General features: G+C 38.3%; 3 protein-coding genes and 1 pseudogene across 4 annotated transcripts; 3 read left to right on the top strand and 1 right to left on the bottom strand.

Moving 5' to 3' along the window:
• Positions 1 to 3,187: 3,187 nt before the first annotated feature.
• On the top strand, positions 3,188 to 11,935 carry LOC106371701 (indole-3-acetaldehyde oxidase-like). The gene is made up of 10 exons (XM_013811795.3): positions 3,188 to 3,552; positions 7,028 to 8,662; positions 8,880 to 9,139; positions 9,222 to 9,431; positions 9,518 to 9,736; positions 9,872 to 10,843; positions 10,932 to 11,027; positions 11,099 to 11,197; positions 11,281 to 11,470; positions 11,558 to 11,935. Exons 1-10 carry the CDS (start codon positions 3,366 to 3,368, stop codon positions 11,785 to 11,787), a joined length of 4,098 nt encoding a protein of 1,365 aa, XP_013667249.2. The 5' UTR covers positions 3,188 to 3,365; the 3' UTR covers positions 11,788 to 11,935.
• Positions 11,936 to 12,092: 157 nt separating this feature from the next.
• On the bottom strand, positions 12,093 to 18,032 carry LOC106371698 (5-methyltetrahydropteroyltriglutamate--homocysteine methyltransferase 3, chloroplastic-like). Of its 2 annotated transcripts, XM_048743082.1 has the most exons (17): positions 17,873 to 18,032; positions 17,690 to 17,799; positions 17,488 to 17,547; positions 17,159 to 17,400; positions 16,708 to 16,905; positions 16,277 to 16,630; positions 16,115 to 16,202; positions 15,891 to 16,018; positions 15,390 to 15,781; positions 15,154 to 15,317; positions 15,005 to 15,085; positions 14,771 to 14,937; positions 14,582 to 14,687; positions 14,252 to 14,502; positions 13,972 to 14,173; positions 13,510 to 13,890; positions 12,093 to 12,499 (listed from the first exon to the last, which is right to left on the bottom strand). In XM_048743082.1, the coding sequence occupies exons 5-16, from the start codon at positions 16,833 to 16,835 to the stop codon at positions 13,525 to 13,527; spliced, it is 2,427 nt and encodes an 808-aa protein (XP_048599039.1). In that variant the 5' UTR covers positions 16,836 to 16,905; positions 17,159 to 17,400; positions 17,488 to 17,547; positions 17,690 to 17,799; positions 17,873 to 18,032; the 3' UTR covers positions 12,093 to 12,499; positions 13,510 to 13,524. The 2 variants fall into 2 exon arrangements, with proteins under 2 accessions (XP_048599039.1, XP_048599038.1); XM_048743081.1 differs by lacking the exons at positions 17,488 to 17,547; positions 17,690 to 17,799; positions 17,873 to 18,032 and having other exon boundaries at positions 16,708 to 17,437.
• LOC106371699 (inactive protein RESTRICTED TEV MOVEMENT 2-like) lies at positions 12,207 to 13,337 on the top strand. Its single transcript, XM_013811793.3, has 2 exons — positions 12,207 to 12,445; positions 12,577 to 13,337. Exons 1-2 carry the CDS (start codon positions 12,355 to 12,357, stop codon positions 13,269 to 13,271), a joined length of 786 nt encoding a protein of 261 aa, XP_013667247.2. The 5' UTR covers positions 12,207 to 12,354; the 3' UTR covers positions 13,272 to 13,337.
• A 2,555-nt stretch (positions 18,033 to 20,587) lies between the features above and the next one.
• Positions 20,588 to 23,432, top strand: LOC106421269 (annotated as a pseudogene).
• Positions 23,433 to 23,664: the final 232 nt, after the last annotated feature.

Raw genomic sequence — 23,664 nt, 5'->3', positions numbered from 1 at the left:
GTACTGCCTGAAATCTGAGTGTGATTGTTCTCAATGCTCTGTGTATTAGCCTTGAGGACACTTAGAATATGCTGAACTTGATCTGTTGTAACCGTCCCCAAGTGAGTACCCTGCTGATCATGCATAGTGATGCTGCCAAAATCCTTTGTGATCATGTTCGCTACATTGGTGCCCTTGTTCGAAGAGTGTGAGTTGCCCGCAGCCTGTTGTTGAGAAGACTGTTGACCCTTGTAACCAGACGTGTTGGTTTTATAACCTTGTGGATACCCATGTAGTTTGTAACAACGATCGACGGTATGACCAGCAAGACCACAATGAGAGCAAATAGGACGAGACTTCTGCTTGTTGTAGCCTCTACCATAAGCAGTGAGGATAGGTTCTGGAGAAGTGATGGACTGAGATGCCTGAAACGTCAAGTTGCTTGTAGATTTCATAGAGCGTTGCCTCTCCTCCTGAGAAACGATGTTGAAAACCTTGGACAACAATGGTTTTGGGTCCATCATCAAGATCTGTCCTCGTGTAGCAGTAAACGATTCATTGAGTCCCATAAGGAACTTGAGAACCCGGTCTTGCTCTTCCTTCTTTGCTAGTTGTTTGTGGCTCGCACAATTCATCTGGCCACAACAACATGTGTATGGTTCGTCATGGTTCTTGAGTTCTTCCGAGAGTTGCTTGAGTCTTGTGTAGTAGTCACTCACAGTCTGAGAACCTTGTGTCTCAGCATAGATTTGCTGCTTGATCTCAGCTGTTCGAGGACCATCACTCTGCTTGAACTGATCGTGAATATCTTGCCACATCTGCCGAGCCGTTTCGAGATACATAATGCTCTTAGCAATCGGCTTATCCACAGCATTGACAATCCAAGTGCAGACAATATTGTTGCATATTGACCAAGATCCAAAATCAGGATGAGTATCATCAAGATCTGGATAAACACCCGTGACAAACACATCCTTGTTTCGAGCACCTAACGCTAACAACATCGATCTACGCCAGCTATTGAAATTCCCAAGGCCAGTAAGTTTTTCGGAGACAAGAGAGATACCAGCGTGATCCGCATTGTGAATGAACAACGGATTGGAGTTTGGATCGGAGAGAGACGGCGTCGAAAGAGGTGGAATCGGGGAAAAATCACGCGTAGGTATCATAGAATCAAGAAACAGAATCTGAGAGCTCCAAATCGCAACTAGAAGAGAGCAAATCGTCTGTTATCAAGATCGTCGCAATCAATGGCGACTGAAAAGAAGCAGAATCGAAGAAAGGAAGACGGAAACAGTGACGACGAGTGAAGAAAGAAACTCGAGGATCGCAAAGAACGAGGAATCGAAGTAAACACTCATGATCGGAGCTGAGGAACGATGAACGGAAGCGGAAACGTGAAATCAAAAGGTCTCTGATACCATATTAGATGTAAAGATGGTGAATCGAGAGAGATGAAATCTTGTGAAGATGATGAACAAAATCGTATTATTCAGCTCAAGTTTCTAACTGTACATGTGTAACTATATATATAGCTGGTTAAACAAAATGAAACTTTAACCAACTTAAACCAGTATAAGATATCCGGTTATAACTCTAATATTCTCTTTCTTTCATTTGGGTTTTACTACTCCCTATATTTCTAAATATAAGATTTTTTAGGTAAAACATACTTATTAAGAAAATTACTTTTTATCTAAAAAATATCATTAAATTTTTTAATTAAAAACTATTCAACCAATTACAAAATAAAATAATTAAATTTGATTGGTTACACAGTTTTTGATAAACTTAAAACTACCTAAAAATATTATTTACTCTAATCATTTGTTTTTTTTTTCTCTCAGTTTTTTTTTTCAGATTACGCCCAGTTACGCTAACGTGTACTCATCACATCCTTATAGTTTGCAGAAGATATCATTAATTTTAACCATTTGTTCAAATCCTTTACATTTTTACAAAAAAAAAAAAAAAAAACCATTTGTTCAAATAAATAGTGGAAGTTACTTTGTTTCCAATACCAGTGATAACACATGTACATTGTAAAATTTAATCAAATATATCATATTTCTATATATCTTAATGAATCTGAAAAAATTCAAAGAAATAACTTAAGAAAACGACCAATGATTATTTTCAGGATAGTAATCTTATTAGATAGTTAACTCATATATAAACACGAGTATTTAATAATCTTGTAAGGTAACTGATCTTTTGGAAAAATACAAGATATTCGCAAATCAATAGCGGTCCACTGGTAATATTAAATACACCATACATTTTCAATAAAGCTGAAAATTTTATTATTTAATGACGAACGTTCATATATACGACACAATTTTATTTTAAAAAGAAAAAAACAAAAGTAAAAGTAAAAAAACCAGACATGATTTATCGTGAATCAAGAATCGTGCACTTGATCTTTTCCACATATTAAACTGCACTATACATTTTCCGGTGAAGTTGAAAATTGGAGTATTCAAATTGATTGTGTGTGTCTGTCCTATAGAGTATCTCAGATGACGTCGTACAAGGTTCTTAAAGTTCTTCACACGTCTCTTTTGTAGTTTATACCAAGAACCTTATTGCTGCTGCCTGCTGGTTATGGCAAATTCTTTTATACCTAAGGACATCTCCAGCAGTATACAATAATATTCTCTATATTTCATTTTAGAATAGAGTAATTCTATTATGTATTATTTCGTTTTTCTTAGATGTATGGTCTGTTCGCTTCATGTTTAAGAGTTGTTTTATGTTTTTCCTTACTTCACTATGCTATAATCCTTTCTCTTTTTATTAATGCAAAATTTTGGTCCAGAAAAAACTTATATTCAAGTTTATGGAAAACAAGTCAGTCATTCTTTTGTTATTTATGGGTTCAAACTAGACATTTAAACAGTTTACCACTCACGTTAATTTGTTACTAACTTACTCTATGTATCATTTAAATTCAAATCATGTAAAATAAACGATAAGAAAACACAAGTAAAGTTTGGTTAGTCTAAAGGTTCTTAAATCAAAATCACTCCACAAATGATGGTGAACTATTTTCCATATAATTTAATGTAGTGGTTAGCATTATCTTTCATTAACCTACCTAATCGCAATATAGCAATACGCCAACCGTAAAAAGTATTTTTCTATCAAAACATAAAGGGACATAAATATATATAAAAATAAAAATATTTTTTTCTTTGTCAAATAAGTTAATTATATAAATATATATATTGCTGGAGAGAATCTTATCGTGTATTATTCTTGCAGATAGGCTGCAGAAAAATACTAAAAAAACTCTCTGTCACTTACTCATTGCAGGAAATAAAGTCAAGATTACGAGAATATATGTTGTGGAACTAAATCTTGGCTACACAGAGAAAAAAGAAACAATGGGTGAGAAGAAAGTGATTGAGGAGAAAGAAGAAGCGATGAAGATCAAGAAGACCTCTCTTGTTTTCGCTGTTAATGGAGAAAGATTTGAGCTCGATCTCTCTTCTGTTGATCCTTCAACCACACTCATCGATTTCTTGCGTAACAAGACACCTTTCAAGAGCGTCAAGCTCGGTTGTGGTGAAGGTACGATGATACAGTTCATGAGTTAACTGTATATCTTCTTGTTCAGGATGAGTTAACAAGAGTTTTTAGATTCAATAACTATAAAAAGACTATTATTAAAAGAAGAAGAAGACTATTATTAGTTCTACAGTCTATGTAGGACAGCTAACAGCTTTAGTCTTTATGGATGTTTTTGTGTTCTTACGTCTGATTGCTTGAGAGATGAAACTAAATAGTGGAAACCGTGAGATTTTGACTGATGATTTCTCTAAAACAATTTCTAATGGTTTATTTTATTTTTTTGCTCTAAAAGAGAATAATTTTATAATAAAGTTAAATTATATTCTAATGATAATTTATTTTTAAAAAAACAAATGAATTATTCTATTTATAAAATCAAACTATTTTTTTAGAGTGAAAATAGAATACAATTAGGGCTTATTTAGGGAATAACCAGAAAAAAAAGAAAAATTAGATTTTTAGAGAGAGAGAAGAGAGAGATAGGAAGAGAAAAGAGGAGAGAAAGTGGGATTTTAGTTATGTATTGAATTTTTATTTTTTTTTAGCTATTGAATGCAATTTTTCATACAATTAAAATATTTTTATTTTACATTTTATTTTAGAAAAAAAAAAGATAGAAGTTAAATTGGAGATGTTCGAGTCTGATTCGGACTCTAATCTGTTTTGTTTTTTCTTTGTCTTAAAAAGCTACTAGATTTCCACCCGCACAACCGTGCGGGTATATATTTTCACATTTATATATATAGATATTTGTTTTACATAATTATTATATATTTTTAATGTTACTCACATATTTAAATGTTTGTATAATTATACCAAATATAATAGTTTTATAGTTTTCATGCTGTAAATTAAAATCATCACATATATATGTTGCTTATTATATATTTGTCTTATTGAATTTGCGTTTGATTACTAAACTAAAATTTTTAGTGCATGAAACAACATATATGAAAATAATTTTCTATTTAATTTATTATAATTATGATCCGTAATTCAAATCGCTAGATTTTTTAGTAATTTTTTAATGTTTATTAATTTTGAATAATAAATTACTGTATTTTAAAAAGTTTAAGATAAGTTAAATTTTATACATGTATTATATAGTTTACTAATATTAACCCGTTCTACCAACATATTATATTTTTAGCATAAATATTTCATATTTATGAAAGTAAAATATGTTAACTTATCAATTTAAAATAATTTTATCATATTTTGTTCAATATAACATTTTTATTTTAAAATGATAGATATTATTATAAAATTGATAAAATAGGATATAATTTTATTCTTTTAGTAACATTTCATTATTAATTACAAAATTAGTTGAAAATATTTATATTCAATTTATGACAATTAAGATCTTATTATAATCTTTTTCAAGAGATTTGTTAGAATTTTTTTTTTAATTAAAAGATATAAAAGATATTATGATTAAAGTAGTTAAAAATATTATGTATATTAGCATTAGTGATATACATTTAATATAAAATTTAAATGATGGTCCAAATAAAAATATCACTCATCAAAAAATCATGATTTTTATTTTATTAGAAATTGTTTTTGAAAAAATTAAAATAAATATAAATATAAATATTTATTTCTAACAAAATCTTTTAAAATTATTAATAAATGTATTTGTGAAATTAATTAATTTCATTTTATTTAAATTTTCATTTATAAACCAAAACTATATTCAATTTTAATTTATAATTATATTTTATGATAATTTAAATTAAAACTAACTAATTTTTGAAAGTAAATTTAAGAAGATTTTAAGAAGATTTTAAAAAGATTTTGTTAGAATATTTTAAATATATTCATTTGTATTTCAAATAAAAAGATAAAGATATTTAAAGATATAATAATGAATTTATGTTAAATATGATATTTTCTAGGAATGGTCCAAACTAAAAAAATCACACATGAAAATAAGTTATGACTTCTGTTTTAATATATAAGATTCAGATTCTAGAGGACTCTTATATAAGGACCCTGATTAGGACTTTGATTTAAGAAACGACAAAATCAAAGCAGATAAACGGCTATTCCAAGTCCACAAATAATAGACATTTTTAGAATTTTTTTTTTAAAATTGCTCGTAAAAGTATTTATGCAAAGTGTACAGTTTTATTTTGGCGTCACTTAGGAGCGACTGGTTTTCCCGTTACCACCCGTAAACGCAGCTTTTGCGGTTGGTAGCGATTGTCGGCGGTTTGCAACAATCACTCAAATCGCTCTAAATCGTTTCAAACTGTTCTGAATCTCATAAATTCAAAAGCTGACTCCAGCTAGCGTTTGCGGTTGCGGACAGTTGCGGAAGGATAAATTTTTTCTTTTTTTAAAACAATATATATACAAAAGTAAAAATATTTAATAAAAAATTTAAAATTGAAATTATGAAAATATTAAAATATATATATTATATTTTAATTAATATTATAAAATTTTATAATAAAAACAATTTCAATAAATTTTCAGAAATTAAAATTATAACTTTCTAAAGATAAATTTTATATTTATTATAATTTTATGATTTTTGATATTTTTATAATTATATTAAATGTAAATATTGTTAATTTATTATTTGACTGTTACTGCATTTGGTAGTTAATCACTGATAAGTCATCCGCAAACACACCAATTTTTAACCGCAGTACCAGTCGTACAAATCTCTTAAAACCGTTAGAAATCGCAACCGCCCGCATCCACAAACTTTCGCAACCACAACCGTTGCCTTTGAACTAGTCAGACCCTTAATCGACAAGGAGGTTTGAACATTTAGGATTTAATAATCCGTTTTCAACTAAGGTCGTGTGAATTTATATGTGTGGATAAAAATCTTTTGAATATACTATTCTTTTTTTTTTGAAAAATCATAGTCTTATACATAAAAAGTTCAACCCGATTTCAAACGAATTCAGGCTGTTGCAAGTCCACAAATAATAAATATTTTTAGATAATTTCCTTTAAAAGTTTTGCTCGTAAAAGTAATTATGCAAATGTAAACTGCAATGCCAAATTATCTACTTGATTTAGCGTTGCTTTTTCAATTAACAAGGAAATTTTGATTTGCATATTGGATTTAATTACCCTGATCGAATAAGGTCGTGTGAATTTATGTGTGGATAAAAATCATTTGAATCGACTATTCTTTTTCGTTAAAAAAACACTATCCCTTTTTAATCTCAAACAACACATAATATAATGAATTATTAATCTTTTAATTGAATAAACATCAAAAATTAAATTTTCATGGCCATGATTTACATATATTAAATCCCACAACAAATTTAATATAACTGAAAAATTGAAGTTAACCTTAAAATGTTGTATCTATATTTGGCAAAGAGACTCTATACATACTTAATAGTTTGTAACGCAAGCAATCCATCTGAGAAGTATAATCTGTTCATGTCTCTTTCCGTTTGGCTTATGTGTTCTTAACTTAACGTATCTTCTCTGGACACAGGGGGTTGTGGCGCTTGTGTTGTTCTTCTCTCAAAGTACGATCCCCTCCTCGACAAAGTCGATGACTTCACAGTCAGCTCGTGTCTCACACTCCTCTGCAGCATCGACGGCTGCTCCATAACCACCTCAGAAGGCCTAGGCAACAGCAGAACCGGGTTCCACGCGGTTCACGAGCGTATCGCCGGTTTCCACGCTACACAATGCGGTTTCTGCACACCCGGCATGAGCGTTTCCATGTTCTCCGCTCTCTTGAACGCCGACAAGTCTTCTTCTCACGACCCTCCTCCTAGGAACGGCTCCTCAAACCTCACTGCTGCTGAAGCAGAGAAGGCTGTGTCGGGTAACCTATGCAGGTGTACTGGTTATAGACCGCTCGTGGACGCTTGTAAGAGCTTTGCAAAGGATGTGGATATAGAGGATCTTGGGTTCAACTCCTTTTGCAAGAAGGGAGGGGACAGAGATGATGCTTTGAAGAACTTGCCGTGTTATGACCATACAAAGTCAACTACGTTTCCGGAGTTCTTGAAAAAGGAACTCAAGATGGATATGAGTCTTGAATCTGATCGAAGAAAGTACAGATGGTCAAGCCCTGGAAGTATCTCTGAGCTTCAAGGTTTATTACAGCTTGATAACAGTATGTCTGTTAAGTTAGTAGCTGGTAACACAAGCACTGGTTACTACAAAGAAGAGAAGGAGAGGAAGTACTCAAGATTTATCGATATTCGGCGGCTTCCTGAGCTCACTGTGGTAAGAAGAGATGAGAAAGGAGTTGAGCTAGGAGCTGCTGTTACCATATCAAAAGCTATTGAGGTTCTAAGAGAGAAAGAAAATGTCTCTATGTTGGCGAAACTCGCTAATCACATGGAGAAGATAGCGAGCAGATTCGTTAGAAACACTGGAACGTTAGGTGGAAACATCATGATGGCGCAGAGGAAACAGTTTCCTTCAGATCTCACAACCATACTTGTTGCTGCTCGAGCTACTGTTAAGATCATGAGTATAGGTTCCAATGTTCAAGAACAGTTTACGCTTGAAGAGTTTCTACAACAGCCTCCTCTTGATGCCAAGTCTCTTCTTGTGAGCCTGGTGATCCCATCTTGGAGGCCATTGAAGAACGGTTCTTCATCTTCAGATACTCATCTCCTCTTTGAAACTTACAGAGCAGCTCCACGTCCTCTAGGAAACGCATTGGCGTTTCTCAACGCAGCTTTCTCAGCTGAAGTTTCTTTGAATGCAACACGTGATGGCGTTGTTGTGAATGATTGCTTGTTAGCTTTTGGTGCTTATGGAACCAAACATGCGCACAGGGCGAGGAAGGTTGAAGACTTCCTTGTGGGGAAAGTTATCTCTGATGAGGTTTTGATGGACGCTATTGGCTTGCTTAAAGATGAGATAGTACCTGATAAGGGTACTTTGAATCCTGGTTATAGATCAAGCTTGGCTGTTACTTTCCTCTTTGAGTTCTTTGGATCTTTAACTACAAACGGTTTGCTCAACGGATGTAGTAAAGAGAACGGTTTTGAATCTTTGAAACGTGAAGCTATGTTGTCATCTGCACAGCAGATAGTTGAAACTCAAGAACATAGTCCGGTCGGTAAAGGCATTGTAAAGTCTGGAGCTAAGCTTCAAGCATCTGGTGAGTTCTATATAATACTCTTCAGAACCGGTCCTAAGATTTTGGAGAGTAATGATTTATATAATTTTTGCTTTTACAATTTTTTTCTAAAATTTTGGGAGCCGTAAGCCAATGCTTCACATGCCTATGCTGAAGAATGGTCCTGATACTCTTTAATGACTTTCTAGATGAAAATGGCTAACGTTGATTCTCTGTTACTGTTTAAATGATTCTACAGGTGAGGCTGTTTATGTAGACGACATTCCTTCACCGGAGAACTGTCTATACGGTGCATTTATCTACAGTACAATGCCGTTGGCTCGGATCAAGAGTATAAGGTTCAAGGAGAACATAGTTCCAGAGGGAGTTCTCGGCATAATAACGTACAAAGATATTCCCAAAGGTGGACAAAATGTTGGTAACAAAGGTTTCTTTGCCTCGGATCTTTTGTTTGCTGAAGAGATCACCCATGGTGCTGGTGAGATCATCGCCTTCTTGGTAAGTCTGGTGAAGGGTGGTTACATTATCGCTCTATGAAGAAGAAACTAGTTGGATTAGATTCAACTTGTGTTATGTGCAGGTTGCAGAGAGTCAAAAGCTTGCAGATACTGCAGTAAACCTTGTTGTGATTGATTATGACACTGAGGGTTTAGAACCGCCCATACTGTCCGTAGAAGAAGCTGTTGAGAAGTCTAGTCTTTTCGAGATCCCTCCATTTCTGAAGAGTAAACCGGTCGGTGATATCACCAAGGGAATGGCTGAAGCTGAGCATAAGATTCTTGGATCAAAGGTTGGTTCTGGTTCCCTTTTTTTTCTTCTCTCTCTCTCTCAAGCCCTACTCTTGTCTTAATATTTGTGATTGCTGTTGATATATAGATAAGTCTGGGGTCACAGTACTTCTTCTATATGGAGACACAAACAGCTCTTGCAGTGCCTGATGAAGACAACTGTATGTTGGTTTATAGCTCAGCTCAAGCCCCTGAGTATGTACACCGGACCATCGCTGGATGTCTTGGTGTTCCTGAGCATAATGTCCGTGTCATTACTAGACGAGTTGGTGGCGGGTTCGGTGGCAAAGTCATGAAATCAATGCCTGTAAGTTCATACTCTCTCAGGTGTACTTTGAGTATATCATGTTTGTTTTAATTAAAATTATATTAAAATAACCCTGTTTAAACGGGAATTCGGAACCGATTACAAACCCGATTTGAACAAAATTTTTGCTATTAGGTTGCTGCAGCGTGTGCACTTGCAGCAACCAAAATGCAGCGTCCAGTGAGGACATATGTGAACCGGAAAACAGATATGATAACAACCGGAGGAAGACATCCTATGAAAATCACATATAGCGTTGGATTCAAATCCAATGGGAAGGTCACTGCTCTAGACTTAGAGCTGCTACTTGATGCAGGGCTAAGCGAAGACATAAGCCCCCTTATGCCGTCAGGGATCCAAGGAGCATTGATGAAGTATGACTGGGGTGCTCTCTCTTTTGATGTGAAAGTATGCAAAACAAACACGGTGAGCAGAACTGCTGTTAGAGCTCCTGGTGATGTACAAGGATCTTATATAGCTGAAGCCATCATTGAGAAAGTAGCTTCGTATCTTTCTATTGATGTGGATGAGATCAGGAAGGTTAACCTCCATGCTTATGAGAGCTTGAAGTTGTTTTATAACAAGAAAGCTGGTGAGGCCACTGAGTACACGTTGCCACAGCTTTGGGAGAAGCTAGAGGAGTTCTCAGGGTTTAGCCAGAGGAGGAAGGTGGTTGATGAGTTTAATGCCTCAAGCAAGTGGAGAAAGAGAGGGATCTCTCGTGTGCCTGCGGTTTATGGAGTGTCTTTGCGGTTAACACCCGGAAGAGTAAGCGTGTTGAGCGATGGGTCTATAGTGGTTGAGGTTCCAGGGATTGAGATAGGACAAGGGCTATGGACAAAGGTGAAACAGATGGCTGCATTCTCACTTGGGCTGATTCAGTGCAGTACTACAAGCGATGAGCTTCTCGAGAAGATCCGTGTCATCCAGACCGATACTTTGAGTATGGTGCAAGGCTCAGTAACTGGTGGTAGCACAACCTCTGAGGCTAGTAGTGAAGCGGTTAGGATTTGCTGCGATGGTTTAGTTGAGAGGCTGTTACCTGTCAAGGCTGCTTTGGAGGAGAAAACAGGAGGACCTGTGACTTGGGATAGCCTCATCAGTCAGGTTTACTCATTGTAACTTTTGGTGTTCTCTGGTTATTATTATGAGTGGACTTATGAAACATTCTTTTTTCTTGGATGGTCTGGTGTAGGCTTATATGCGATCGGTGAACATGTCTGTTAGTAACACTTACTCGCCGGACTTCTACAATAAGCAGTACCTTAACTATGGAGTTGCAGCGAGCGAGGTATAGCTCCTCTTAGCTTACTTAACAGTTTGTGAAACAATGTTTAGATTTGTTTGGCTGTAATCAAACAGGTTGAAGTAAACATTTTGACTGGTGAATCAACGGTTCTGCGCACTGATATCATCTATGATTGTGGGAAAAGTCTCAACCCCGCTGTGGATTTAGGACAGGTTTAAACAGACTCTATGTGTTGTATGTTTCTGCTATGGTTCTCTTGGTGTGGATTTGTAATGTTTCATTGTAAATTTTGCAGATTGAAGGAGCGTTTGTTCAAGGACTTGGGTTCTTCATGCTTGAAGAGTACCTAATGAACTCAGACGGTCTCATAGTAACAGACAGCACATGGACTTACAAGATCCCAACGGTCGATACAATTCCAAGACAGTTTAATGTCGAGATTCTCAACACTGGACACCACAAGAACCGTGTTCTTTCATCCAAAGGTGACTTAACTTATTTTATATCCACTTATACCTTCATTGGTTGAGAATCTTTGTGTTAAAAACTTTTGTTTTGGGGGTTTGATACAGCTTCTGGTGAACCACCATTGCTTTTAGCGGCTTCTGTTCACTGTGCGGTCCGAGCAGCTGTTAAAGAAGCAAATAAACAGGTTCATACATGGAGTAATAACCAACAAGGGGTTGATCTGAGCTTTGATTTGCCTGTTCCAGCAACAATGCCTGTTGTGAAGGAGCTTTGTGGACTCGATGTTGTTGAGAAATACTTGGACTGGAAAATCAAGCAGAGGAAGAACATTTGATAGCTTGTGTTTGTGTTGTGAATGTAATTGATCTGTTTATTTTAAGTGCTTGCAACATTGCTATGTTTGCATAATAATGTTTATGTGATAAACCAGTTTTTGTAATAAGCTGCAACTTAGAAAATCTATTCCACTTTTGTTTTAGGCATATCTATGTTATATAAGAAAATATTATCAGTTAAAAGATATTTAAATCAAGTGTATAATGCAAGGATGGTGAGCATAACAATGGGGGTGTTTGGATTCATCTTCATGCAACGTTGCATGTGTATAAGAAAATATTATTCTCATACGTACATGAAAATAAAAAAATATGAATATAACAAATAATAAAGGTATACTTAATATTGAACTCAATCCAAAGAATCATTAAAAGCTTCAAGACAAAGAAAACCAAAAGAACTAAGCCTTCGTTTCTTCAAACTAAAACCAAATCAAACAAAACTCTTTTGCTGTCTAATAATCTTCGTTGCCTATAAATTCATTTGATGTTTCTCTGCTTTCTCACATCACATAAACATTAACTTCTATTTAAACCAAAGATTATAAAAGAGAGTGAGAGAGAGAATGGCTGCAACTAGAATCTACCAAGAATTTGAGCCTGCAACTAGATGGACCTTTGAACCAGACGCTGAGATCCTTGTCGTTGATCTTCCAGGTTCTTTGTCTTCTTCTTCTTCTTCTCAATCTTGTTTATTCATGTTTCATTTCTCTACAACAGAAAGAAGAGAGATAAGTAGTTTGGTAAGAACCAAGCAAAGCTCATAATGCATTGTTTTGTGTGATTAGGATTCAAGAAAGAACAAGTTAAGGTGGCGGTAACCACAACAAGGAAGCTAAGACTAACAGGAGAACGTCCAACTGGTGGAAACAAATGGATTCGTTTCCGCCACGAAATTAACATTCCCATGACCGTTGATATTGACTCGGTTTCAGCTATGTTCAAGGATAACAAACTCTACATCCGACATTCCAAAGTCAAGACAGGGAGCCCTCATACTAAGCCACCGTCACAGGTGGTCAAGAAACCACATGATCAACAAGAGACAAAACAAGGACAGGGTGCTAAAGCAGCAACGGTCGAGAAGCCGGATGGTGCCAAGACAGGAATCCCTCAATCACCTGTCAAACCACCGGTGATGACGCAACCACGTGATCAACATGAGGCCAAACAAGGCCTGGGATTTAAACCCGAAGAGCTGAAGCATGATGCACATAAAAAAGCAGGGGAAGTACAGAATGACAACAAGGAACTAATTGGTGAGCCAAAAGGACCTTTGAGTTCCAAAGATGAAGAGAAGGACAAAGTTGGAGCGAAGTTGTTCGAGAAGTACAAAGAGGCAACTGGAAATGTGGTACAGAAAGCTAAAAGCCAAAGGCAGCTACTCTGCAATATGGCTGCTTCGATTACATTGGTTCTGCTAATCTTACTCTATGCTAGAAATGCAGTACGTTCATCCCTTGTGTGGAACTCAGAGGAATGAGTGACCCTTCACACAATGTATATGTTTGCTCATGCAGAAAATAAATAATATTTGATAATTCCCCTCTACATGTCTGTTTACAAATGTGTAACTAGAAAATGAGAAAAAAAAACTCCATTTTATAGATTTCAAATCAGTTTTAGCATAATTCCAGTGCCAGAACAATCATTACAGGTTCATTGATAATAAATAAGGGATTTATAGAGAGAGGAAAGTGGTTATGTATGAACAAACTTACTTGATGAGAAAGGCTTTATGACTTATTTAGCTGAGAGCGGATTAGCTTGGCAGCAGCAACCATGTTGCTAAGTGCAGACTTAACTTCAGAGTACTTCCGCGTCTTTAGGCCACAGTCAGGGTTCACCCAAAGGACTTTACTATCCAGAACTGCAAGCATCTTGTTGATACGCTCAGCTATTTCTTCAGCGGATGGGATACGAGGAGAGTGAATGTCATAAACCCCCGGACCGATTCCAGCACCGTATTTCACTCCTTCATGGAAGACTGATAAGAGCTTCTCATCTGACCGTGAGTTTTCAATAGTGATCACATCAGCATCCATGTTTATAATTGAGTTGATAATGTCGTTGAAATTTGAGTAGCACATGTGGGTGTGAATCTGCATGAAGGTACAAGGAGAGCATGAATAAATTACATCTGTTTCATAATGGAGCAATAAAGTGAGATAAAGATGATCGACCTGAGTAGTGTCTCGCACATCACAGTTTGTGATTCTGAATGCGTGGACGGCCCAGTCAAGGTAAAGTTCTTGCTCGGATCTCCTGAGAGGCAGTCCCTCTCTTAATGCAGCTTCATCAATCTGGATAACAGTGATACCAGCCTTCTCAAGGTCCTTAACCTCATCTTTAATGGCAAGTGCAATTTGGAAACACGTCTCATACCTATAAACAACAGCAACCGTGAGATGGACCACCATATAGAGTGAAAAGAGAATTTGATAGGCTTGGGTTGTCACACACCTGGGCTGGTCATTTCTAACAAAGGACCAATTGAGAATTGTAACAGGACCAGTGAGCATCCCTTTCATAGGACGTTTGGTCATCTTCTGTGCCATAGAAGACCAGAAGACAGTCATTGCCTTTGGTCGGCTGACATCACCGTAGATGATAGGTGGCTTGACACAACGTGATCCATATGACTGGACCCACCCATTCGATGTGAATGCAAAGCCAGACAGCTGCTCGCCAAAAAACTCCACCATATCGTTTCTCTGCAGGACTACGGCATATCAGGGGAATAAACAATGCAATAGTTCGAATAATAAGCTTAGTGTTTTAGTATGTTTTCACCTCTGCCTCCCCATGCACCAATACATCAATGCCAAGCTCTTCCTGAAGCTTAACAACCTTTTCAAATTCGACTTTGATAGCTTGGACATAGTCAATTTCTGATATCCTACAAAATGCAGTGAGTGAATGAGTAATAGAAGAATGTCATGTTACAGTTTTTAGATACATCATCGGATTAGATACGCCTACTTTCTGGCCTTGAATTCCTTGCGTATCCGTCTGAGATCTGGGGTTTGAGGAAAAGATCCAATTGTAGTTGTTGGAAGAGGAGGAAGGTTTAGCTTCTTCTGCTGGGCTTGTAGCCTAGCACTTACTTTTGTAGAACGCCGGTGATCAGATTTAATTACTGCAGCAACCTGAGTAAGAAAGTAATTAAAGATCCAAGTCCAGGGTACAAAATGTATTTGTAAGAAAACCCCTTACATTATGTTGTATAGTGGCATTTGTCACCCTTGGAGATGATCTTCTAGAAGCTTGTCTCATGGAATTAGAAGCAAACAGTGCCTACAAAGAGATAATAGTCCTAGTCCTCAAACGATGTGCGTAATGTAATAAGCAAATATGTACCTTACCTCATCCTTAACACCAGAGAATGATCTGGCAAGTGCATTAACTTCAACGACCTTTTGTGCAGCAAATGCAAGCCATGATTTTAGTTCTTTATCAAGTTTAATTTCATTCACCAAGTCTACAGCCGTATGGAGTAGAGAACAAGAAGTAGAGACAACGACTTTTTCTGCAAAAGAGAAGACAAAGATTTACATCATTCTGAGGCTAACGATCGAATAAAAGGTTGTTTACTGATTACCTTTTCCAACAATGTCTTCAAGAGTCTGTAGTGTCTTGAGTGAAGCAGAAAGATCATTGGCCCAAATGTTCCTTCCATCAACAACTCCAGCGAATAGCAGCTTCCCACGAGGAAAATCCACTTTGATCAAATCAAGAGTCTCTAATCCACGAACGAGGTCAAATCCAAACCCAGTTACACACTTTAAGGACGTTAATGCCTTGTACGCTTCAGCAGGAACATCTGCGAAGTATGTGGCTATAAGAACATTCAACCCCGCCAAAGATGACTCCATGTGAGAGTAGGCATCCGAAAACGCCTGCAATTGGTTGGTATCAAGATCCATCACAAGTATAGGCTCGTCGAACTGAATCCAACGTGCACCAGCAGACTTAAGATCAGTCAAAACTTCTCTGACAAATAAGAAAATGACATAGGAACCATTTAACACCTCTCGAGCACTATATGCTACAAGAACCATTCTTCAAGACAATTTCTAGAAAACCTTAATAAGAGTCTTACTTGTAGACGGGAAGAATCTTGTCAATCAGAGAGAGAAGGCAGAAAGATTTATCAACATCCTTTGCTGGTTTTGAGAGGAGCAAATAGGTCATGGGACCAATGAGCACAGGAACTGTGTCTATGCCAAGCTGTGCCATGAGCAGCCAAAAAGCACAATTTTGAATAAGAACCTTTTAACAGGTCGACTACAAGCTTTTAACTAAGAAAGGTTGCAGTCAACTTACCGCTTTGGCTTCCTTAAACTCCTCCACAGCCTTGTGAGATGCATAGGAGAATTTAACAGAAGGACCCAGCTCAGGAACAATGTAATGGCTGTTAAGGCATTTAATTAGCATTAGAATCTTTCTTTACAAACATTAAAAAAAAAAGAGGATTCGATCACTTACTAGTTTGTATCAAACCACTTGGTCATTTCCATAGCAGGAACAGAATCATTACCCCTAGCCATGGAGAAGTAAACATCGAACCCGACCTCACCACTTTCCCAACCGTACCTAGAGGGAACAGCTCCAAGCATGGCTGTGGTATCCAACATCTGATCATAGTAAGAAAAAGTGTTGCTGGGAATGTACTTGATCCCTACACCAGCCATATGTTTCCATATGGAGCGTCTCAGGTCAGCAGCAACGTTTTGCAAATCCTCAGCACCGGTTTTCCCATCCCAGAAGGACTCTAGTGCAAACTTAAGCTCTCTCTTGGGACCGATGCGGGGATAACCGACAATGTGGGACGACATAGGTCTGTTTCCTCACAAGCAACATGATCAGGGGCTCATGATTGTAATAAATAATACAAGGAAATATCAAGAGAGGAAAACCTGGGACGGAGGGGGCGGCGAGAGGAGGGTGCGCAACGGAGGGAGGGGGAAGAGGAAGACGGTGGTGGAAGAGAAGGAGTGCGGCTTGGAAGCGACGGCGGGACTCTCTGAAGAGCGCGCTGACCCATTCTTATAGTCTTCCCTTTCTTCAAACTGCTCCTATTATTTCTGTTCAGTCTCCGCCGGGGAAGGAGGAGACTCATACACAAACACAACTATTTAATTTAATTTAATTTATTTTCCCAGGTTTTACCTATTTTTAATTCATTTATTGTTATAACCAAAAGATAATTAAACTGGACATAAAACAAAAATACCAACACAATTTTATTTTTTCTCGCACATTTTTACAAGTAGTTCTTATTACAAAAAATGCCTTCTCGCACCATATGTAGTTGGGTTTCATGTAACTCAGTAAACAACAAACATTCTGAAAAGTTTTTACACTCACTTGGGGACTGATTCATTGACCAGAGAAGCTGAGAAGTTTCAGTGAGTACAAGAACAGCCACTATCCTTTGTCTCGTCTTCTCCCATGTGTCAGCCGGTGGTGCAATGGGTTCTTCCAAATGCTTTGGATGTTTCTCTCTCTCTCTTGTCTCCTTTGATCTGCTTCAGAGCGTGCTTCAACGCTGGTAACAGCGCCTTCATACACTCGGCTACTGCGTTTGGGTTCCCAGGTATGTTGATTATCTGAAAAAAGTAAAAAAGACCTGGAAACGTGAGTGATGATGATTAACTTAAGATGATAAGAGCAGTGTGAATTTTGGAGATTTGTACCAATGTTGAGCCTCCCTAATTCCTGCTGCAGAGGTGAGGGCATCGCAAATGGCTCGTGATCTGCTCATAGAGAAAAAGGAAAACGGGATCAGATAACTACCCACCGCCATTCTTTTCCAGGAGTGGAGACGAGTAACTGCTTCGGTTTGGAAAGAAATAGTAACCAAAACCAAGTTGCATACATGACAAGAAAAAGTATCACCTTTAAGCTTTCTCGAATCATAACAAAGAGAAGACCGGGTGTTTCTCTCTCGATCACTTTTTTTTGTTTTGCTTCAGGTGTTACATCTCTTGGAGTGAAGCCAGTACCACCTAGTTGCAAGAAGTAGTTCTCTCAAAATATGATCCTACACCAAATCTGATACGTAACTAGATGTTTATATACCAAGTGTAAGAATGAGGTCTATTTCGTCAACATCGCTCCATTCCTGAAGAATGTCGTTGATTCTTTCAACTTCATCGGGGACAACAGCTAGCTGTTGCAACTACCTTGGCTCCTCCCATTTTTTTCTGAAGAGAAGTTAATCACTGATACAGCCTGTGTCCACTGCAGTAGCACAAGAAAATCAGAAAGGGTCAGTAAACAAATGGAGGAATAAGTAGTTATGTGAGCAAATTTGAACTAATCGAAGCAAAACAAAATTTACACTTGCCATCCCAGTCCTCTGAAGTAGAGGAACAAGGGAGAAGGAAAAAAAGAAACTATGAGGAAAGGGTTTGAGTATTTAAGGAGAAGTAGCATCAGGATGAGATTTAAGCTATAAGATGTAGCAAAGCACTGTGGTGCTTCCTTGTCTCACTCTGACAAGGAGCAATATTTTACGTTGCGTTGTTACTATGGCATCGAATAAGTGACCTCACCAGAATAACGAACTGGAGAGATGTATCTAGATGCACTTTCTTTTATGTAGAGGCGCGCATATATAAACTCAACTCATCCAGGTTTGTAACAGAACAACTCAACTCGATGTGTGCAGCCTTCCTGTGGAAAGGAAATCTCGATGGAAAGTATACAGCTCGTGTGGCGTGGGATTCTGTTACGACTCCTAAGGCAGAAGGGGGATTAGGCATCCGTAGTATTGCATCTTGGAACCGCACTTGCACCTTAAAGCTACTTTGGATGCTCTTCTTCAAAACAGAATCTGTCTGGGTAGCATGGATACATCAGAATGTTATTAAAGATAAATGCTTCTGGTCAATGAAAGAGAACCAGTCGCAAACTTGGTTATTCAAGCAGATACTGAGAATGAGACAAACTGCAACGGAGCGGATCAGAATATTACCGGGAAATGGAAATTCAATCTTCTTCTGGACAACGCCTTGGTCTCCATTTGGACAGCTAATCAAATTTGTTGGTCATAATGGACCGAGACACTACGGTATCCCCCTCTCTTCATCACTAGCATCGCTGTGGGTTGGAGACTCTTGGGCAATAGGGCCGGCAAGATCACAGGAGATGGAGCAAGTTCAAGTCTTTCTATCAACCGTAACTCTCTCAGATCATGAGGACACACCGGAATGGAGCAACGTGGGTTCTGCACCTGTATCGAACAACAAATTTGTGTCAGCTAAAGTCTACAACTCCATGAGGGAATCAAAGCCAAAGGTTCCTTGGCACCAAGTGGTTTGGCTGAAAAAAGGAATCCCAAAATTAAAGACCCTTACTTGGATGTTTGTGCTCAACAGATGCCCTACTCGTGATAGGTTATTGTCCTGGGGTTTGCAGACAGACCCTCTCTGCCTTTTGTGTAATCTACTTCCAGAGAGCAGGAACCACCTCTTCTTCTGCTGCTCCTTCTCCTCTGGAATCTGGAGAAACCTTGCCTCGAAACTCCGATTTGCTATTACCTCAGACGATTGGGATGATAACTTGCATGCTCTGAGCCGTTACACAGGAGACAATCGACTGCGATATCTCACAATTCTAGCTTGGCAAACTCTGATTCACGAACTTTGGCGTGAGCGTAATAACAGGCTCCACCGATCTCACTTCAAGTCGCAGGAAGCAATCCTCTCAACCATCTCTTCTACCATCAAAAACAGACTATCCTCGCTGCGTGAATCTGATCCGATTGAATCAAGTGCGTCCATGCAGCTTTGGTTCTCGCTTGCTTGAGACCATCCCGTTACCCCGTAGAATGGCATTGACGAACTCCACTGGGCCATAATTCATTATGGGCTTTCTCTTACAGCTTGAGCAAAACTCGTGAAGGCCAAGATTCCCGTTGGACTATTCTTCTCAAGGTCATGATCCATATGGGCCTCAGAATGATTTTACTAACTTTCCCCTCTAGAGCTACGTAATATCATAATTATGTATGCTTTTGCCACTTTTATATTATATGCAACAAATTTTAGCAAAAAAAAAAAAAAACAGAACAATCAATAAAGTATTTAACATTAAGCATACCTTCGAGCAGGTCCAGCTGAGACAGTAAGAATAGCCACTTTATACTCACGACCAGGTACTAAGAGCAGATTTTAGATCATAGACAACCAAACAATTAATAGCCAAAGTCGCCAGCTTTCAATGACGTCATGAAAGAATAGTGGGGGGCATTCATCTTGACGAAAGCTGGATATGGTGGTAGAGGATCACGAGCACCAATATCCTCCGCCAACACTTTCCCAAGCGCTTCCTGCAGCGATATGACTACCGGAGGAAGCCGCTTTGGAGATGCCGAGTACTAGAGCTTCCTCCGTAAGTATCATCTCCGTCCCCGCCGCCACAACAACCTTCGCTGTTTGAAAGAGAGAGACGACAGGTCATTTTCATTAACCGCTTTGTAACAGAAAATACAATCCGGTTTATCTTATTTGATTTGGTTTAGCTATTTTGAGTTACGGTTCAGTTGATTTGTCATTTGTGAAACCTTTTATGTAAATCAATTTGAACCGTACCTCAAAATAGCTATAAACCAAAGCAAATAAGATAAACCGGGAAAAAATAAGATAAACCGGATAGTTAAGTTCTTGCTGGTAAAATTAGCAAGGAAAGGAGACGTTGGGAAGCATGTAGCTAGTGATAACTTCACCGTGGGAGGATAACTCCTCATACGTCTCTGTCTTCGTCGCCTTGGCTAGCGAAGGCACTGAAGTCATGGCGCTTTTTGAGCTCGCTCTAGTTCATCAAAGCGGCAAGGGGAACCATAAGGTTCATAGTCATTTCGAGCGGTCGCTTGATACTGGGCCTTATACAAAGGAAGCATGTTAAAAGAAAGATGTCACTTTTAACATTGCTGGCGACAAGTTTCAAGACTCATAAATTAGTTCTGCCTGCTCGATCTCCATTTTTCAAGTCTAAATTTTTCAATGAGCTTGAACCAAATAGTATATACGAGACGTTGATTGCAAAGCTTTTAGCAGCTGCGGACAAGTATTACCTGAATAGGCTCAGGCTGTTGTGTGAATCTCACATCTGCAAAGGCGTATCAGTAAAGTCCGTTGCCAAGATCTTAGCATTGGCTGACATATATATAAAGCTACAGAACTAAAGAGCGTTTGCCTAAAATTTACTGCCGAGAACCTTCCAGGTATGCATGCTTCTAATCTTGATTACTGCTTATTGTGTTTTGGTTTTCTTGGTCTTGTGGAAATGAAAAACAAATAGAATCATTTGTAATTCGGTTTAGTTCAGTTTGGCTTCATGCAATGTTGATTTGGATTTGGTTCAGTTTTCAAATCAGTAATAAACCAATCGGATTATAAACACAGTTCATTTCATTTTATTTATGAAAATCAAGTGTATAATCGATCTTCTGTTGTGTTTGAATTTGGTTGTGGTGTTTCAATATTGCAGCTGTCCTGGAGACAGACGGTTGCCAACAGCAGAAGGATGAATGTCCTTATAACTCTTTGGGCAAGCAACAGAGAACGGATGTGAGGTTAACATGAAAGATGTCTACTTAACGTTCACAGATTCGCATGGAAGGTTGCTAGTTCGTGTGACAAGATCTCCAAACCGTCTCTACAAGACCCCTATGGAGATAAGCTACCCGGAGTGTTTACATGTCAGGGACGAAGATGCTACATGGAGGTGGCATGCTCGACAAGGACATATATGCTATGGAGTGATGAACAACATGGTAAGGAAGGAGATGGTCGTAGGAATGCAGAGTGTAACACACGAAGAAGGCGTGTGTGACACATGTCTCGCAGAGAAGCAAACGAGACACTCATTCCCGAGTGTAACACACAAAGAAGGCGTGTGTGACACATGTCTCGCAGGGAAGCAAGCCAGAGACACATTCCTGACTAAGGCCATGATTTGTACATCAAAGCCAGTGAGATTATTGCTTGGAAATTTGTGTGGATGTATCACACCACCAACACCAGCAGATAATCGTGAGGCATTCTATCGGTTCAAAAGATCTCACACCGATAGAGGAGGAGAGGTTGCCTCAGCTATGTTCAATCTAGGTTGCACCGATAGAGGAGGAGAGGTTGCCTCAGATGTGCTCAATCTAGGATGCACCGATAGAGGAGGAGAGATTGCCTCAGATGAGTTCAACCTATCTTGTGAAGAAGATTGGGTTGAAGCTATGGAAGACGAGTTGGAGTCTATCACAAGAAACAAGATATGGGAGCTTGAAGATAGACCGACTGGTTCTGAGAAGAAAGGAGAAGATGATCGAGTTTGTGTGTTACACAAGACGTTGCATGTGTTACGCCAGGCACCCAGAGCATGGAGTGTAAAACTCGATCAGGTTCTCAAGGAGATGAGATTTGAGAAGTGCACGAAGGAACCATCAGTGTACTGCAAGACTCAAGGAGGAGACGTCTTGATCATAGCCATCTACGTTGATGATCTATTTGTGACAGGAACTTCGCTTAAGGTGATTAGGCAATTCAAGGAGGAGATGTCTAAGAAGTTCGAGATGTCAGATCTAGGTAAGCTAACGTACTACCTTGGCATAGAGGTGATTCAAGGAGCAGACGGAATCAGAATAAAGCAAGAGAGGTATGCTCAAGGAATCCTGTGTGACACAAAGATGGAAGTGTGTAACACGACTCACGTAGGAGTGTGCAACACGACTCACGGAGGAGTGTGTGACACAAAGGTGGAAGCGTGTGACACAACGCATGTACCAATGGAGTCAAGGTTCTCAAAGGATGAAGATGAACCAGAGATAAATCAGTTGGGTGTTGAGCAGAAGGCCGACATCCTTCCCAGAGCTCATGTACGCAAGATGGCGGATGTGACCAGAGTTATCATCGCAGTGAGCTTCAGCCACAAGACTCATCGCAACTTAAGTGAAGAGGTCATGAGAAGGTTATACAAGAACTGGGCCGATTCTAAGAAGAAGCGGTACGGAAGCAAGGAGAGCATCCGGTCTAACCTTGAGAAAGATGTGAATTCAATGGGTGGATTCGCACACCATGGTGTGGTGGAGGATGATTACTTGATGATTAAGTTCAAGCAAATGAGGAGCTTAATCGGAGTTCAAGAAATTGATCTCCCTAATTCAAGTTGGAATTAAGGGGGTGAATGTTGGATAATTCCAAGCTTGTGGAAACTTAACATATTATTAGATGTTTAATATGTTAAGATAAACACAATAAGGAAACCTAGAAATAGGAAAAGGAAGTTTCTATTTAGGTTAGGTTTGTGTTTTCCATATCCCACATGTTAAAGGGAATTGTCTTTCATATAAATATAGGTCTAATGGAGAGGTGTTCCATATGATCTAAGTGAAACATATTGAGAGCTTTAGTTTTGAGTAGTTTCTAAAGCTAATAAGAAAAGTTGTTCTTATAACTCTTTGTGTTTCTAAGAGATCTGATGTCCGTCACTCCAGTCCGAGCTTCTGAAGGCAGTGGCTGGCTACGAAGAAAGCAGCAACAGTATTGGAGGAGCCAAGTCTCTCAGCATGTGGGCTCAACTATCAGACGGCGGTGGCGGTGGGGATACCAGCAGCCGGCATGTTAGACAACGAACCACCTAGAGCCTCAGGCCCTCAATATGCATTTTCTCAGGTTTATAACCATAGAGGGGGTATATAGTTTGCTTTTCTGAATTTTTTCAAGGTTTTGGGGACAGGCTACGTTGAATATGTATCCTAACTCTTTAATATAGTATGTAGGAAAAAATCTTTGTAACATTTCACTTCAGTAATAGTTTCATATGTGTCCTTGTATAATTGTATTGATGTATCTCAGAGTGTAACATGCTATAAT

This window comes from Brassica napus, chromosome A10 (genome assembly GCF_020379485.1).
Source record: "Brassica napus cultivar Da-Ae chromosome A10, Da-Ae, whole genome shotgun sequence".
Taxonomy (NCBI): Eukaryota; Viridiplantae; Streptophyta; class Magnoliopsida; order Brassicales; family Brassicaceae; genus Brassica; species Brassica napus.
The sequence above is the reverse complement of the archived record's forward strand: the minus strand, read 5'-3'. Positions and strand labels throughout refer to the sequence as shown.